General features: G+C 42.6%; 1 protein-coding gene across 1 annotated transcript; it reads right to left on the bottom strand.

The window, feature by feature from the left end:
* Nucleotides 1-5,442: 5,442 nt before the first annotated feature.
* On the bottom strand, nt 5,443-10,604 carry LOC114945133 (uncharacterized). Its single transcript, XM_085484313.1, has 3 exons — nt 8,178-10,604; nt 7,491-8,101; nt 5,443-7,399 (listed from the first exon to the last, which is right to left on the bottom strand). The coding sequence occupies exons 1-3, from the start codon at nt 10,602-10,604 to the stop codon at nt 5,443-5,445; spliced, it is 4,995 nt and encodes a 1,664-aa protein (XP_085340439.1).
* Between the last annotated feature and the right edge of the window lie 2,230 nt (nt 10,605-12,834).

Here is a 12,834-nt window from a genome sequence, read left to right on the forward strand (position 1 = left end):
GCTTTCGATTGATATGGTCATCTTTTGAAAAATATGTTTCCGTTCATGAAATATTTCAAATTTTTGTTTTCAAGGTTACGAAAATCGTGTTACGTCCGGTAAAGGATACACAGTAGCGTCCTACGGATAATTTTCGCTATTGTTTCGATATTTTCGCTATCTTTTCGATATCTTTCGATATTTTTTTTTGTTTTTTTGTAGATTGTATTTTAATTTGACGAATAAAAGATATAACTTAGCGAGACGCTACCGCGTCTCCTGATATACTCGTACCTACTAAAAAATACCTAAACTATTATTTGCAATTATATTATATTTTATATTATTCTTGCATATGAATCAATGGCATGATGATAAAACCATCGTCGTAAGGAAATTTCACACATTTCCCTTTAATGTCGTGAATATTGACTGTGTACAAATCATATGACAAATGTTGTGTTTGCTGAATATTAAATAATTCTGAGGAACAAGGTGAACTGAAAAATGGTTTTGATTCAATGAATTTTCTTCCCTTTAAAAAGATTTCTGAAGTCTTGATTTCTTTATAAATACTTTCGACACAAAATACACAATTGTTTTTTAACATAACGCAATTATCTTTATCACATGTGCTTAGTTCAAACTTTTCAATGATTACTGTTTTGTAGAATATAAAATCTTGTTTATGAAATTGATCAGTACATTGCTGACGTAAAATTGGATACGTTTTTTCATTATCATTGTTTTGCATATATTCTTGTTCTTTTAACCTATTACAAATTTGTTGTAAAGGATTTCTTGTAGCTTGAATTGTTTTTTTTATCTCAAATAAATAATTTTCATATTTAAAACAACTGAAAGTGTCAAGTGGACCATGTTGCAAGCAATCTATGGGCAAATGTATAAGGCCATGAACATTATGAGTAATATATTCTTTTCCGTAAAGTATTGCATATTTTTGAACAAAGTATTCGAGTAGTTTCAATGAATAATTATTATAAATTCTGTATAATGCAGGACTGCATAAAATTCGAATAGCGCAGGATAAGGCCATGAAATGTGTGTATATATTTTTGTTTGCAATCTTTTTTAAAACAATTGGTCCGGTGTATAATAAAAATTGCCTTAATTCAGTGGCTTTATAGTATTCAATGTCCTCTAAACTTCTTGGCAAGCGTGGAAAATCTTTCGGCACATAATTCTTCAAAAACAATAATTGATTATTAATATCATTTTTATCAGTCTCGGGTAAACGATGATTTTTTTTCCCTCTTATCCAAAACATAATTAATCTTTTAACTACGCCTAGAAATACAAGATGCATGCCATCGAGAGGAACTTGAGATACGAAACCAATATTTAGCTTTTCGAAAGGACTTGTATCTTTATGGAATTCCTCATCTAATTTATTTCTGATACTGAAATCAGTCCGCAATTGTGCATTTGTTTGTAAAAAAGTCATTCTTCCATTAACAAAGGTCCCTTCTTGAATGCATTTTGTGCAGGCATTATAGCCTGTATGACCTTTAATACATAAAATAAATGATTTTGCAGGAGCATCACAAAGAAGTTTACCAACCTTTACTTTTATTATTTTTTTATTTATGTTAAAACCATTTTGTTCTAAATGTTTGAACTCTGTTATAAACTCAGTTAAAAATTGGTCTACATAGGCTGGTTTCTTGTGTCCGTGATATATCCCAGCCGCAAAAGGTTTTTTAATATTTTTATCAACCAGATTTAGATCTATGGAGAAAAGAATAGGCCAGAGTTGACTTTTTGAAGAATTAGATATCGGTAAACCATCAATGTTTATGTTAAGAGGTAATGCTATTTCTACATTTTGCATCAAATGTTTTTGCATATTTAAACTATTATTAATTATCCTACGTAGTCCATTCTCTATGCCAATGTGACAATAGAAACCTGGAGGAACACTTTTAAGTTCATATGGACATGAACTTGGTGTTTTTAAAAGAGTTCGCGAGTCTTTTGCTAATTGTGGAAATATCACTCGTAGAATACCCAACAATTCATTCATGGCAGATTGACTAAGCAAATGTCTGTATTTTAAAAACCATTGTTTCACAGCGTTAACTATGAAATCATTTACAATAGGGAGATTATTACATAAATTTTTAAATGATAAAGAAGTATCTGAACAGTTAATTTCTTCAATCACATCAATATATTCCAATGGTTCAATCTCAATTTTTTCTGGAATCTCGGGAATCACATTATCATGGTTTTCACATTGTTCTTGTTTTTCATTATGTTTCTTTGCAGTATCTACATTTATATTTGTAGTATTTACATTTATGACAGTATCTACATTTATAATTGTTTTTATGTTATTAGGCAAATTATTCGTCTGAATTAATTGTCGATTCAACTGCAAGATGTGTATTAATTCTTTTTTTACCATCCGTCTCATATGACGTTTTGTAACAAAACATTTTTTTATTTTAACCATTATTGTTTTAATTTTTATGTCAGTATTGCTATTATTGACTTGATAAAAAAATTACTGAAAAAATTAAAATCATTCACATGAGATGCTCATATAGTTAATACGTAGTTTTTAAGATTTTATGGTATTTAACGTTATTAAAATAATATATATATACACAATATATACTTACATGGCAGGAATCTCGAACGTCACCAACAGGCAGATCCATTGCTTCCAGTTATAAATAAAGATGAATTTAAAATTTAATTATAAAACGACTTATAAAACCTCCAATAAAGCCCAACAAACACAATTGTCTTATTATTATATTTGGGTATTCTTATTCACATACGAAAGCTCCTGAGACGAAACGCCGCGCTCCCTAGTTACGCGTATCAACTCGTTGCTAACGAACGAGCGGTGATTATTATAGATTCCTAAAACATTCTTGGAACATGTATGAGATATTTGTGGTATAGTAAATATGTTACAATAGATTTTTTTTAAGTCACCACGAGTGAAATATTTTTTTCGACTGTCGCAAAGATAAATTGAGTACATATATGTATAAAACACGATTATTTATAAATATTTCAATTAAATATTTGTACATTTTTTAAATAAAAATATGAAACTATACTTTTGTTTACTTAACTATGTTTTGCATGAAACGTTAAACAAAAACTATTTTCAAAATATTATAAATTTATAAAATATTAAAAATTCAGTGATTTATTAATGTATACGTACTTTATTTATTAATGTATATATACGTACCTTATTTATATTAATGTATATATATACGTACCTAATATTTACTAAAAAGCTTTTGTGTTATTATTTTAAAAACGTTGATGTAACACAATTGTACAAAAACAATTGTACAAACACAAATATATAAAATCTGCAATGCAGTGTAATATTTTTGAATATGTTACAAAGTAAATGTTTCATATAAAACGTTCATAGAATATTATGAAATTAAATGTTTCAGGAATGTCACAAATGTAACATTGCTGTAATGTCTCTGAACGTTACAAACTAAACATCCCAAATGAAACGTTTATGGAATGTTTTAAAATATATGTTTTATGAACGTAGCAAATGTAACATTGCTGTCATGTCTCTAAGGTTACAAACTAAACATCCCAAATGAAACGTTTATGGAATGTTTTAAAATACATGTTTTATGAACGTCGCAAATGTAACAATGCTGTAATGTCTCTGAACGTTACAAACTGAACATCCCAAATGAAATGTTTCTAGGATGTTGCCAAACATTTCTTTCCTAACATTTCAAATTATCGATATAACAGCCAAAATGTTACATTTCTGGAACAGTGCATGAATGTTGCAATTGAAATGTTATTTTGAAACGTTTACGAAACATTTCATAAACATATTTATGTAACGTTTCAAATTTGCAATATTATTGCCGAAATGTAACATCCCCTGTATGTTTCATGTTTAGCGGGTATATATATATATAATTTTTCTTTATAAAATCAATAAAATCAATGTTTACAAGCAACTATTATAATAAATATATATATTTAAAATACATCTAATATATATAATTTTGATTTAAACACCCTTTATACTGCGCATGATGCAACACGCCTTAACCGAACAAATATTTTGGAAAATCGTTCGTTTATATACAAACAGCAAGTGAGTAATACAATATAGAATATAATATAAAAAAAATAAAATTACATAACTTAAATAATGTATAATAATAGAAATTTTATAAAATGTCCCTTAATTTTCTTGCTTCTTCTGACATTATTTCATAATGGTGTTTTTTAGTTTTACAATTCCGCTATTTTTCTCGTTTTTCTACTATATTTATTTTTAATTTTATTATTTTTACTATGAAAACCGCTTTTGTAGAAAGAAGTTGTTGATTTATCGTTGTCTCTCTTTCATATGCAGATTCATTGTTGTTTTGTTTATTTTTGTTTCATAATTTGTTATTTTTTGAAAATAATTTTTAAAATTATTTTTATTCTTTTTATTATTTCCCTTATTTATATATATGTATATTGTCCATAATTCTTATAATTTCTTTTCTTTTTGTTCACGAACGCGCTGCGTGAGAGGAGGTCGCGCTGCACTAAGGCTAAGTCACTCTCTTTTGTATAAAGAATTTAATGCTTAAACACACGTAAATACAGAACACTCAAACAAGACTTATAACAACTGTTAATAATTTCACAGGAAGAGAACGTAATCGAGATCAGGGTACAAAATAAGCGGTGGTCGTCAACGAATTTTGCGGTTTATCTATCAAGCGGTTACGATATGCGGTTCACAGCGGAAAAGCGATAAAAGCTGCACGCCGAATGTGGGCTTTTCCTTTATAGGTTTTCAGGACGGAACCCACTCTTACGTAAAGCGCCAATGATCTCGAGTATTTTGAATATTGCGCGGGGTGACCTGAGCGCATCACTCGTGATTGGCCGCTGTAAAATTAGACTAAACGCGTGTTCTAAGAAGGCATGCGTAAGCGGGCGATCGCGGTAATTATTGGTTAATCGAGGCGCCCGTGAGAATTCGCGCATGCTCGCTGTAACCGGACTATTCGGCGGAACGGTTACAGTACCGTTAGTTGTTGTTAGTTGATAGGTTTTTTTTGTGACAGATTGATTTATTACATGGTTTTTTTTTCCTTGAAATACATATAAACTATGTCTCTATTTGTTATGATTTTCAATCGACCCGTCTAGAATATTCGATTAGGCGTTTCAAACATCCCGCCCGCCTTGTCGCGCAGTGACAATATACCGACGAGTTTCGGCCGTGGAATCACAAGTCGATCGTGATCGATGGTGGGGCGCGCGCGCTGGCGCGGTGACAAGCACGTGGTGATCGCGTGACTCGAACAGCTGAGTCGATGGGAACACGTGGTGATCGTATTGTGCGGATCGATCAGCTGAGGCAGAAAATGCGGGTTTGACGTGGAATGGCGAGTGTGTAATGCAGTGCGGTGAGGGACTGGTGAATGTTTACGGGCTGACGGCCGGCGCGTCCGCGCTGTTTATGCTCGGAAGGGGATCCGCGCGCGGCAGCAAGACGAGCTTGACGAGCGGGCGCACAAGCTCAGAAGTGGCGGTGCGGATTGTCACCACGCGGACGATACCGTCGTTCCCGGGATGCAACCTCGTGATCCGGGCGAGAGGCCATCGGGTCGGGGGGGTGAGCTCCGAACGCAGGATGCAAAGATTACCGACGTGGGGTGCGGCCTCGGCCTTGAGCCACTTAGTGCGTGGATTGAGTCCGTGGATATATTCCTTCGACCACCTCCCCCAGAAGTGCTCTCTCATTTGCTGGAGGTGTTGCCATCGTGATCTCGTGTCTCCATGTTCGCCTCCCTGCGGTGGCTCAGGGATGGCGAGAAGGGGCGCCCCGATCAGGAAATGTCCAGGAGTTAGTGCTGAAACATCGTCTGGATCGTCCGAGAGTGCCTGCAATGGTCGAGAATTGAGGCATGCCTCGATTTGAGTGAGGAGGGTACTCAGTTCTTCGAAAGTGAGGGTGGTTTCGCCTATCACCCTCCGCAGATGGTACTTAGCTGACTTGACTGCAGCCTCCCATAATCCACCGAAATGCGGAGCCGCCGGCGGATTGAAGTGCCAGCGGATGCCTTCCTTGGCGGCTGCGCGTGCGATTCCTTCACCCTCCGAAGACGCTGCAATAAAGAGTTCCCGTAGGGTGCGGTCGGCTCCGACGAAGGTCGTGCCGCAGTCGCTGAAGATGTCGGCACAGAGACCTCGTCGAGAGACAAATCGACGAAGGGCGGCGATAAAAGCTTCCGACGAGTAGTCCGATACGAGCTCTAGATGGATGGCCTTCGACCAGAAGCAGATGAAGAGTGCAATGTAGCCCTTGTAGGCGCGGTGGCCGCGACCTTTGCTGGTCCGAATGAGGATTGGTCCCGCGTAGTCCAGTCCAGTGCGGAGGAATGGTCGCGTTGGCGTGACCCTGCTGCGTGGCAGACTGCCCATGGGTGGTTGTGGTGTCGTCGCTCGCCACCTTGTGCACGTGACACAGCGATGAAGCCGCTGTTTTACCGCTGCACGTCCTCGGGGTATCCAGAAACGCTGTCGAAGCAAGCCTAGGGTCAACTGCACCCCTCCGTGCAAGGTCCGGCGGTGATGAGCATCGATCAACAGTCGAGTCAGCCATGAAGTTGTTGGCGCAATCATCGGATGTCTCTCGTCCTGTGACAAGAGCGAATTTTTTAAGCGTCCTCCTACTCTCAACACGCCACGTGTATCGGCGAATGGAGCTAGTTTGGCCAACGGACTGCGTGTTGCGACAGTGCGGCCTGCAGAAACAGCGGTGACCTCGTCAGGGAAGTGGAGTGCTTGTACCTCTCGTAGCCAGTGTGATAGAGCTCCGTCTAATTCGTCTGCGGTGGGTGGCTGTCCAGGGGTGACAGTTGGTGCAACAGTGCGAAGCCAGCGACGACACCAGACTGTGACTCGTAGCAGGTGGTTCAACGACGAGAAGCGGAGGAGGAGCTCAGGTTCCATGACGACCAAGCTCCTCGTCATCAGGCTGCCGGCTCGTCTCTCGATAAGGTTGTCTTCTCGGGTGTCCACTTCGGTGAGCGGCCATGCCGCCTCTTCCTCCAGCAACCAGGTAGGTCCTGTCCACCATAACGTATGATTTACCAATTCCAACGGACTAATGCCCCTCGATGCACAATCCGCAGGGTTGTCTCGACCAGCCACATGTCTCCAGAGTGCGTTCGGCAGTAGGGTCTGGATGTGAGACACCCGGTTGGCAACGAAGGTCTTCCATCGCGAGGCGTGTCCCTGGATCCACTGGAGCGTGACCTTCGAGTCCGTCCACAGATGCGTGGGTGCATCTCCCAAGTTGAGCGTGCGTTGCACATGCTGAGTCAGTGTGGTGAGTAAGGCGGCGGCGCAGAGCTCGAGTCTCGGCAAGGTCACTTGCCTGACAGGTGCCTACCTTGCTCTTGGCCATTAGTAGTGTCACTGACGTTTCATTTTTTCCAGCGATGCGGAGGTACACGGCGGCAGCATACCCGCGCTCGGACGCGTCGGCGAAGCCATGTAGCTGCAGCGATGAGTCCACATCGCCCGTGCCGAGCCAGCGAGGCATCCTCAGGCGGTCGAGGAGATGGAGGCCACCCAGCAGTTGCTGCCAACGATGAGCGTCGGCTGGCGGCAGTTGAGCATCCCAATCTAACCCCTGAAGCCACGTAGTTTGGATGAGGATCTTCGCGCGGATGACGACAGGAGCGAGCCAACCCAATGGATCGAAGAGCCGTGCGGTTTCAGAGAGAACCCGTCTCTTCGTATATTTCTCTACGGACGGTGGAAGCAGTGTGAAGGAGAACTCATCATCTTGAGGATGCCATCGAAGTCCTAGCGTTGAGTGACTCTCTCCTTCCCATGCACGCTGGGACTGCTGCATACGATGATCCTGAGGAACGCCAGTTAGGATCTCTTCGTGGTTGGCTGCCCATTTTCGTAACGGGAACCCGCCCGCCTTGCAGAGGTTGCGTAGCTCCTCCTGAAGCACGATTGCTTCGTCGAGCGTGGTTGCTCCGGTGACTACGTCGTCGACATAACAATCCCGTCGCAAGGCCACCGAGCCGCGAGGAAAATGTTCTTCCTCGTCCTTGGCCAGTTGCTGAAGAGTCCGTATGGCGAGGAATGGAGCGCAACTGAGGACCGTAGGTGACCGTCCTCAGTTGGTATTCATGCACTTCATCGTCAGGAGAGTGCCGCCACAGGATCGTCTGGAAACTGCAGTCGTCTGGATGCACGAGAATCTGCCGGTACATTTTTTCTATGTCGGCGACGAAGACGTAGCGGTGTTGACGCCATCGGAGCAGCACGTCGGCTAGCGGCGGAAGGAGGTTTGCGCCGGTGTGGAGGTGCGTGTTCAGCGATTCCCCGGCTCGTGTTCGCTGCGATCCGTTGAACACGACTCTCAACTTGGTGGTGGTGCTGGATTCCTTGAAGACCCCATGATGCGGTAAGTAACACTTGCCCTGCCGGTCAGTCGACGCCGTGGCTAACTTCGTCATGTGTTGTAGGTCCTCGTACTCGCGCAGGAAGCTCCGGTAGAGATCACCAAAGCGAGGGTCCTGGATGCAGCGTCTCTCCATGGCCATCAGAAGACGTTCCGCTGGCTTGCGAGTCTCCTCCAGTTTTGTCGGTGGTGAGGAGAACGGCAACCTCACCATGTATCTCCCAGAGGCAGTGCGAGTGTGACTGCGCACAAAGAGCTCCTCGCTCCCTTGTTCGTCGGGGGTGAGAGACGTGACAGCGGTGGGCTCCTGTTCCTGTTCCCAGAATCGACGCACCAGGTCAGCGAGGTCGTAATCAGCAGTGATACGGAGCGTGCGTCGGTGATCCGCGGTTGCTGCTGCATCAGATCCCCCGGAGAGAATCCAACCCAGGATAGTTTTCTGGGCGATCGGCATTTCTGGACCGCCCTTGCGCACGCCCTCCTCAATTATGAAGGAGCAGACCTCCGCTCCTAGGAGCAGTTCAGCCGGGTCGTCGTCCTGGAAGTTGGGGTCGGCCAGCTGAAGTCCCTGGATATGAGGCCAGCGTTTATCCGTCTTTGAGGTGGGGCCCTGTGTCATCACGAGGCGCGGCAGGATATAAGCCACCACGGAGAGCTCGGCGTTGGTCACGTCTGACGTTACCTTCAACGTGATCTTGCCGCGGATTGGTCCTGGGCGGGCTCCTCCGACCCCGGAGATGGATAGTCCCGTGTGCGCTCGAGGTAGTCGCAAGCGTTGCGCCACTGTCTCGGAGACAATGGATAGCTCGGAACCCTGATCGAGCAAAGCTCGCACTGAGTGCGGAAATCCATGCCTGTCAGCGATGTGGACGCGCGCAGTTGCTAAGAGGACGGCCTTTCGATCCTCGTTCTGATGTGTAGCGGCTAGTGTCGTGGCAAGTGTGGAAACTGATGCGGTGGCAGGAGTGTTGATCTCCGACGATGAAGACGTGGTGGATGCCCCGTGCAACATCGTGTGGTGACGTGCGTTGCAAGTGAGGCAGGCCTTCTTCGATTGGCACCGTGAGATAAAGTGGTTCCCCAGGCAGTTGTAGCAGAGCTTGTGCGTTTCCACGAAGGCTCTGCGTTCCGCTGAGGACTTGGCCTTGAAGTCTCGGCAGGCCATGAGGGCGTGTTTCTCGCGACACAGTGCACATTGTGGGGTTATCGGTCCGTGCTTAGTGACGTGGGATCTCGCGCTTCGGGTTGTATCTCCTGAAACTTTGGTGACTCCCGTTGGTCGTGCGGCGTTGAGCGTCAGAATTCTGCGGCCGATGAAGTCGAGAAGTGTCTCGTGTGATGGTGGTTCAGTGGATCCCGATGTGGATGATTCCCATTCGAGACGGGTGGTTGAGTCAAAGAGTTCAGTGACCAAGTAATTGAAGAGGTCCATCCCGTGCGTGTCGATCGGGCGACCGATGCTCTCCTGCGCGTTGACGACGGTGGTGACGACGTTGTGGATGCGGCTCAGCTCGTCGGCGGTATCTCCCTTCATCTTGGACACATTGACGAATGCGGCAAAATTGGAGCGGATGAGTTCTCTTTTATTCTCGTAGTGTTTGCTCAAGATCGCCCAAGCGCGATCGTAATTATCGCCGATGACAGGTAACGATCTGATTAATTTTTCAGCTTCTCCGGTCACACTTGAGCGCAGGTGATGAAGACGCTCAATTTTTGAGATTGACCCATTGTTCCCGACAATGGAAAGGAAAAGATCCCTGAAGGATGGCCAATCTGCGTAGGTGCCAGAGAACTGTGGTACCTTGATGCGTGGCAGCGAAGATCGTGATGCGACGTCGGTGGCTGGACGCATGGGCGTCGATGCGAATCCCTCGGCGTAGTCATCCAATGTGCTCCGCTGCGTTACGTACAGGTTCTCGGTATCTTCGTGTAACCCTGATTTGAAGTAATCGCTGTCACTGAACCTTTCTTTCAGCGCAGCGCGGATGAGGTCGTGCTGAGCCTCAAATTTCGTCCAAAGCTGGTCGAGGATTCGGGTGCGTGTACTGACGGCACTGGAGGTAATGTTGGCGTTGCCCAGCTTCCTCAAATATTCCACTGAGCGTGAGATGCGGACGTGGATCTCCCGTTGGCAGTCGATCAACGTGCCCACCTCCATGTTGATGCACGCACTCTCACTAGCCGCACGAAGAATCGCGTTCACGAACTTGCGGTTGCCGGTGCGTGTGATCCGGCTCGAAGGACCAAATTTATGTTCACGAACGCGCTGCGTGAGAGGAGGTCGCGCTGCACTAAGGCTAAGTCACTCTCTTTTGTATAAAGAATTTAATGCTTAAACACACGTAAATACAGAACACTCAAACAAGACTTATAACAACTGTTAATAATTTCACAGGAAGAGAACGTAATCGAGATCAGGGTACAAAATAAGCGGTGGTCGTCAACGAATTTTGCGGTTTATCTATCAAGCGGTTACGATATGCGGTTCACAGCGGAAAAGCGATAAAAGCTGCACGCCGAATGTGGGCTTTTCCTTTATAGGTTTTCAGGACGGAACCCACTCTTACGTAAAGCGCCAATGATCTCGAGTATTTTGAATATTGCGCGGGGTGACCTGAGCGCATCACTCGTGATTGGCCGCTGTAAAATTAGACTAAACGCGCGTTCTAAGAAGGCATGCGTAAGCGGGCGATCGCGGTAATTATTGGTTAATCGAGGCGCCCGTGAGAATTCGCGCATGCTCGCTGTAACCGGACTATTCGGCGGAACGGTTACAGTACCGTTAGTTGTTGTTAGTTGATAGGTTTTTTTTGTGACAGATTGATTTATTACATGGTTTTTTTTTTCCTTGAAATACATATAAACTATGTCTCTATTTGTTATGATTTTCAATCGACCCGTCTAGAATATTCGATTAGGCGTTTCAAACACTTTTAATTGCATCTTTTGCTATTTTTTATTTGTTTTCTAATCTTTTTTAACAGGTTATTAAATATCTAACATCTCTTTTCCATTACCTTCTCCATTTTTCATTATTCTTCTCTCGTAGATCTACCTACTTATTTTTCTAATTTTTTGTTTTGTCTTTATTTTCTTTTAATTTGTTTTGTTATTGTTCAAAATCATTTTATAACTCTCTCAATACTTTGTTCAAATATAATCTGTTTTAGTGCTTTAATGAAAAATTAAATAATATATTATTTAATTGCATTTAAAATTATGTTATATTCTTTATTATCATAATATAAATATATAATAGATATATAAATTTGTTGTGTGCCTCGGGAGAGACACTTAAGGGTCGCGCCAAATTGGGATGGGAATCCGGGGCGTCAGGATTTGTCGGGTGTTTGTAGAAAATGCACTACACTTTTTGTATTAAAATTCTTTATTCAACTTCAACCACTTGGTCTTTATTTTATTCCACTATTAATACACTGAAGCTTTATCGTGTGTGCGGCACTGACTTTCTATTACTCCGCGTATCGCGCACAACTGCGAGTCGATGCTAGGTGCGCGCGCGGTTTAGCGAGATCGTGGTTAGAGCGATTATTTGTGTCTGCGACTGAGCGAGCTGTCGCGTCTCTATTCTCTTTTTATATCGTTGTTTTTTGGAGTTTTCCCGATCGGAAGGGGTGCCTGGCAACAGGTTTCCCCGGTCGAGAATCTAGGTGCAAGCGAAGCAGATTCAAAGTCCTTCTGCTTTGCTTGCACGTTGATCAATTTCTGTTCCGCGTATATCTCGCATTGTATGCGTTTTTAACGCGGTCATTATCTGTCGTAATTCTGATTTCGCGTATACCTCGCATCGTATGCGTTTTTTAACGCGGTCATTATCTGTCGTAATTCTGATTCCGCGTATACCTCGCATCGTATGCGTTTTTTAACGCGGTCAGTGTCTGTCGTAATTGCGGATGCAATACGAGTACCCATTTCTTAATATTAGTTAACTTTTAATAGTTATATCTATTGTATATCTTTGGGGGATATAACAAATTTATAAAGAAAAATGCAATTTTATATTTTGTTTCTTAGTATTTATTAAAATGTTTTATAACATAAATATTACACAAACAATTTTCACGTATTTGTAATGTTTTTCTACATATTTTCAATTTTTTGTGAATTTAGCCAATTACATCGCCCAAGTTTTATTAATTTTATGAGGGAAATTGCAGAATCACAAACAGATGATGATCTACGTTACTTGCATAATTGGGATTTGGAAAAGCATTGTCCTCTCATAAAAATAATACGAGATTATAGTCATCCGGTGTACGAAACATTTTTCCGATGGTCCATAGATAATATTAATGAATTAGAGATTGATTGCTTACCTATTACTTATATTACAGAAACATATCCCGATTTTTACGATTTTTTTATAT

The sequence above is a fragment of the Nylanderia fulva genome, unplaced genomic scaffold (genome assembly GCF_048542155.1).
Source record: "Nylanderia fulva isolate GAGA-0341 unplaced genomic scaffold, ASM4854215v1 Scaffold1031, whole genome shotgun sequence".
Lineage (NCBI taxonomy): Eukaryota > Metazoa > Arthropoda > Insecta > Hymenoptera > Formicidae > Nylanderia > Nylanderia fulva.